This window comes from Chiloscyllium plagiosum, chromosome 1 (genome assembly GCF_004010195.1).
Source record: "Chiloscyllium plagiosum isolate BGI_BamShark_2017 chromosome 1, ASM401019v2, whole genome shotgun sequence".
NCBI lineage: Eukaryota > Metazoa > Chordata > Chondrichthyes > Orectolobiformes > Hemiscylliidae > Chiloscyllium > Chiloscyllium plagiosum.
The window spans coordinates 77,291,204-77,296,107 of NC_057710.1; the positions used below are offsets into that span (position 1 = coordinate 77,291,204).

General features: G+C 40.5%; 1 protein-coding gene across 1 annotated transcript in view; it reads left to right on the forward strand.

The window, feature by feature from the left end:
- Positions 1-4,904, forward strand: part of LOC122549776 (coagulation factor XI-like) — a 41,700-nt gene that overhangs the window by 12,967 nt on the left and 23,829 nt on the right. The window contains exons 5-8 of the mRNA XM_043689793.1: positions 215-374; positions 645-742; positions 1,429-1,588; positions 3,086-3,192. Of these exons, the coding sequence (XP_043545728.1) occupies positions 215-374; positions 645-742; positions 1,429-1,588; positions 3,086-3,192 (525 nt within the window). The remainder of the gene's footprint in view (positions 1-214; positions 375-644; positions 743-1,428; positions 1,589-3,085; positions 3,193-4,904) is intronic.

Below are 4,904 nucleotides of genomic sequence, written 5' to 3' on the forward strand. Positions count from 1 at the left end.
CCTGGACATTTTATTTCTCTATTGTCTAAATTCTTATAAGTAAAGAAGCTCTGCCTAAGTATGTTTGTAACTAAGTTGGTGCTGAAATTGGCGATGTATAAACATTCACAGTCCTCATTGAGGATTTGTGACAATGAAGGCTGTTCTATTCTATTCGATTCGTTGTGTTGCCGTTTTGCAGTAACTCATCAACTCCCTCTCCCATCTTTTGCAGCCTGTTTTGAAACTGTTTATGATGGTTTGGACTTTCCAGGAAATGACATTCGTCAGTCTGTCGTTGAGAATGAAGAGAGTTGTCAAAGAAAATGTACAGCGGAAGCTGATTGTCAGTTTTTCACCTTTGTAAAAGGAGAATTTCACAATGATCGACAGCGGTTAGTCAGTTATTGAAATGTACTTGTTTCTCTGAGGAAATAGAAATCCTTGATAAGATGAGTGCATCTTTTCATCCTTTACCTGTAGTAATGTTCCTTCCATTTTTATTCATCACTGAGGAATAAATACCACCGCTTCACATCTCCAACCTGCTGAGAGAATGTAATTCACCCAATATCAGCAACAGAGAAGACAGATTGAATTAGAGAAGGATTAATGCTGGTTCCAACTTCAACATTTTAGTGTAATGTTTCTGTGATTCTTTGTAGCTTTCTTTGCTACCGCAAGAAAAGTGAAAGAGGAACTCCACCAAAAATAACCATTCTTCAGAATGTCGTATCTGGATTTCCTTTAAGAGGATGTGAAGGTATGTCCCAAATGAGATTTTGTTTCTGATTCTCAAATGAAGTGCTGTAGAAAGTACACAATGGGATCCCACAATGAATGGATCTACAGTGTTGCTGCATCCAGTCATGAAGGCTGGTGGGGATGTGAAGGTATGTCCCAAATGAGATTTTGTTTCTGATTCTCAAATGAAGTGCTGTAGAAAGTACACAATGGGATCCCACAATGAATGGATCTACAGTGTTGCTGCATCCAGTCATGAAGGCTGGTGGAAAATTAAACAACTCCGCGAAGGAGGAGACTGCACAAATATTTCCATCCCCAAAGGTGGAACAGCCCAGCACATCTCTGCAAAAGCTAAGGCAGCAACAGTCGTAATAATGTTTCACCAGATGCTGAGTGGATGATCAATGCTAGATGCGCCAGAGGTCCCCAGCATCACAGATGCCAGTTTTTAGCCAATTTGAGTCACTGTATCTCTTATCAGGAAATGGTTGGTAGACTGGATATTTCAAAAGTCTATAGGGTCTCAAAACATTCTGGTAATAGACCAAAAGGCGTGCTCCCCAGAATAAGAAAATAACAGAAAATGAAGGAATTTGCAGTGTGCGAGATTGTGAACATGAAAGTGGGTCTGTATGAAAACGTCCCTGCTGTTATAAATATTTCTGATAAACAGATTGCTAACACAGAACAATTTTATTGCAGGGTGTGCACGTGGTCTGCTTATCGATGTGGATTTTCCTGGAAATGACATTGAATCAGTCTATGCACCAGATGTCAACTACTGTCAGAAAGTGTGCACCGAGGAAAGCAGCTGTCAGTTTTTCACCTTTTTAACAAGAGATTGGAACACAGACACTCGAAAGTAAATCTGTCAACATTTCATTGAGGTGTTTATGAGGAATATGGAATAGTTGTGACAAGGTTAGATCAGAGCCAAGCTTACCCACACAGGGTTATACTGACTGGGATTGGAGCAGCTCCTCATAGACTTCTAGTAACCTAGAACTGTCATATTTCCTCAGTAGTGTTTGTCGTTGCACACTTAAAAACTAAACACATTGATTTAGGTCATTAAAGCACATTTATTTGGATTTAGGTTTTTAGAACAAGAATATTAGGAAAAAAGAAATAAAAACAGAAATAGGCTATTTGGCCCTTTGAAACAGCTACACCAGTCAGTAAGATCATAATTGCTTTTCTGTCTTTATTATTTTCCTCTAATATTCTCATACATTTAATGTCTGAAAGCTTTCATCTTCTACTAACTTCATGACCGAGTCTCCACATCCTCTGTGCTGGATAATTCTGAAGATGTGTCATTGTCTGAGTGAAGAAGTTCCACTCATCTCAATCTACCTATGATCCTGAAACTATTTTCCCTGTATCTACAACCCTGAGCCAATTGAAAAATTCTTCCTATAATATTTGAGCTCTCCTACATTAACTTAAGTGCCCAAATAACAGGTCCATGCGAACCATGGTAAAACTTTGTGTTTGAATTCAGTTTTTTCAACACTATCATCTGCCATTATTAACTTTGGATAATCATAATAAAGCAGGTGAATACAGCATCACTTTTCTTATGTGGCATATACTTGATTGAAAATTAATGAATGATGCTTATTCATAAATGAATGAATCAATGATTTTGAAGTCATTATGCTGACCAGCAGGAACATTTTCTGTCAGGGCATCAACGATCTCCAGAGAAACACTGATCAAGTCCCATCCTTTAACTGAAAGAACCCTGACTGTAAGGAAAAAAATCATTCAGCCCATCAAATCTGTACCAACCCTCCAAAGACCTAGAATGCCCCACCTTATCCCACATTTAACATGGCTAATCCACCGAGCCTATACCTCTCTTGACAGTAGGGAGCAATTTGGCACAGCCAATCCACCTGACCTGCATATCGTTGGACTCTGGGAAGGAACCAGAGCACCTAGAGGAAACTCATGCAACCACAGAGGAAAATGTGCATGAGAGTGGAATCAAACCCGGGTCCCTGGGTGATGTGAGGAAGCAGTGCTAACCACTGATCTACCGTTTAATTTGACTGCGTGAATCAAAACACATGGATTCAATTAAGTGGATTTGGAAGAGGGATAGAATTATTGACTCTTCGGGTGGTGTCCCTACCTTAGAACCAGGAGGTCTATGTTCAAGTCCCACTTGCTCCAGAGGTGTGTACTAACATTCTCTGCTGAGGGGAAAAAGATGAAGAAGAATCTCCTGATCTCATCCTCCCACCAAACCCACCTACTGTATTTCCAAAGCAGCAGCATAGATTTACCTGTACATCATGAAAAATGCATTTCAGAACTTCATCACCCACCTTCTATTCTCATTATCTTTCAGGTTTTATTGTTATTTGAAGAGGACGACAACAGGACAACCAACTGTGAAATCTAATTTACAAAACGTTGTCTCAGGATATTCTCTGAAACACTGTGGGACACAATCTCGTAAGTAACAAAGATGACATGTCGATGCAGAGAGCTTTTAAGCAGAATTTTCTCCTCCCTTGAAGTGACATGGAATTGGCAGAACGGTAAATATTGAGGCAGGTTGGCTGCGGAGAGATACCCATTCCCTTACCTCAGCGATTACGTTCTGGGCAGGAAGGTCAATGAGTGATCTTCCTGATCTGTCACCAATTAAGGCCATTATCTGTTTATTACCAACTACTTAAGGGCCTCAGCCCTCAGTGCCTCAATAACCTGCTTTTTCTGATGGTGACGAAAAATGACTGCCATCACTATTGGGAAAACAGGATGGCCTGTCTGCTATTTTGGAGATTCCTCCATTTGGTCCTAATCTGATGGCAGTAGAATGCCTGGATAGCTGTTGGAAGTTATCCCTGGCCTCCCCTCCCACCTCTGAGATCCTTCAGGCCATGATTCCAACTTCTGGATCATGCTCAAAATGTCACTGACCATACTGTTGTGCCTGTCTTCATGGTTTCTGTTTAGGCAGTAGCCTGGGTCTTGAATGTGTCACTGCTGGCAGCTTCAGGTGGGACTGGACCTCTCAACTGTGAGACTTGATTGGTTGGGAACCTGGCTGGCGTTTTTGCACCTGATTTGGGCTTGTTCGGGCAGCTTCCTCATTGGTGGGCACAGACGGATAGGGGCCCTTGTCCTTAAAAAAGGCCACACCCATACTTTGTGTAAAAAAGGGAAATTCTGGCCTCAATACTAATTTGATTTATCATAGCATTGGCTGATTAATATTGCATTTGATTTGTATGCAAACTTAAATCTCTACAGTGAGCTGAATACTAAATGGTCCAGAACATTTAGCAAGGATGGAAAGTGAAGAAGAGGTAGAAGTGTGGCTCTATTAGTCAATGACAAACGGACAACAGTTAGGGATCATGCTAAGTTCATAAAACCAAGATGTGCAAATGATTTGGGTAGAGATGGGAAATGAAAAAGGCAAAGAGTCACTTGTGTGTATGATGTTGAAACTCTGTAATGGTTACCACATAGTAGTATGGTGCATTAAGAAAGAAATAATTGGTATTTGTCAGAAATGCGTGGTGAGAATCCTGGAAGATTTTAATCTACTTATAGACTGGAAAAGTCAGATGGACAAATGACATGTTAGAGTAGAATGGAATCGACTGAAGGTGAAGAAATAGTAGACCTGGAATTGTGCAATGAAATTGGATGAATCAATGATCTTGTAGAGGTATGCCCAGGCAGCCTTTTTAATTCTCTTCCTGAAAGGATGGTTTGAGTGAAATTCTTGAAAAAAATTTGAATCAAATTGATGACCACTCCAACAGCTACAGGGCTACCTTGTCGAGTCTAAAATCACTCAAAAAGTTTTTTAAAAATTCATTCACTGGCTAGACCAGTATTTATTGTTCATCCATAGCTGTCCTTGGGAGGATAGTGTGGAGCTGCCTTCTGAAAATATGGCACTTAATTTAGAGCGAGCACGCCCATAATGCCATTAGGGAGGGAATTCCAGGATTTTGACCCCGTGACACTGAAGCAAAGACAATATATTTCTAAGGATGGTAAGTGTCCTGGAGGGGAACTTGCAGGTCGTGGTATTCCCATGCATCTGCACCCTTGTCATTCTAGATGCTAGTAGTTGAGGGTTTAGAATATGCTATTTTAGGAGACTTGCCATATTTCTAGAGTGCATCTTGTAAATGGTACACACT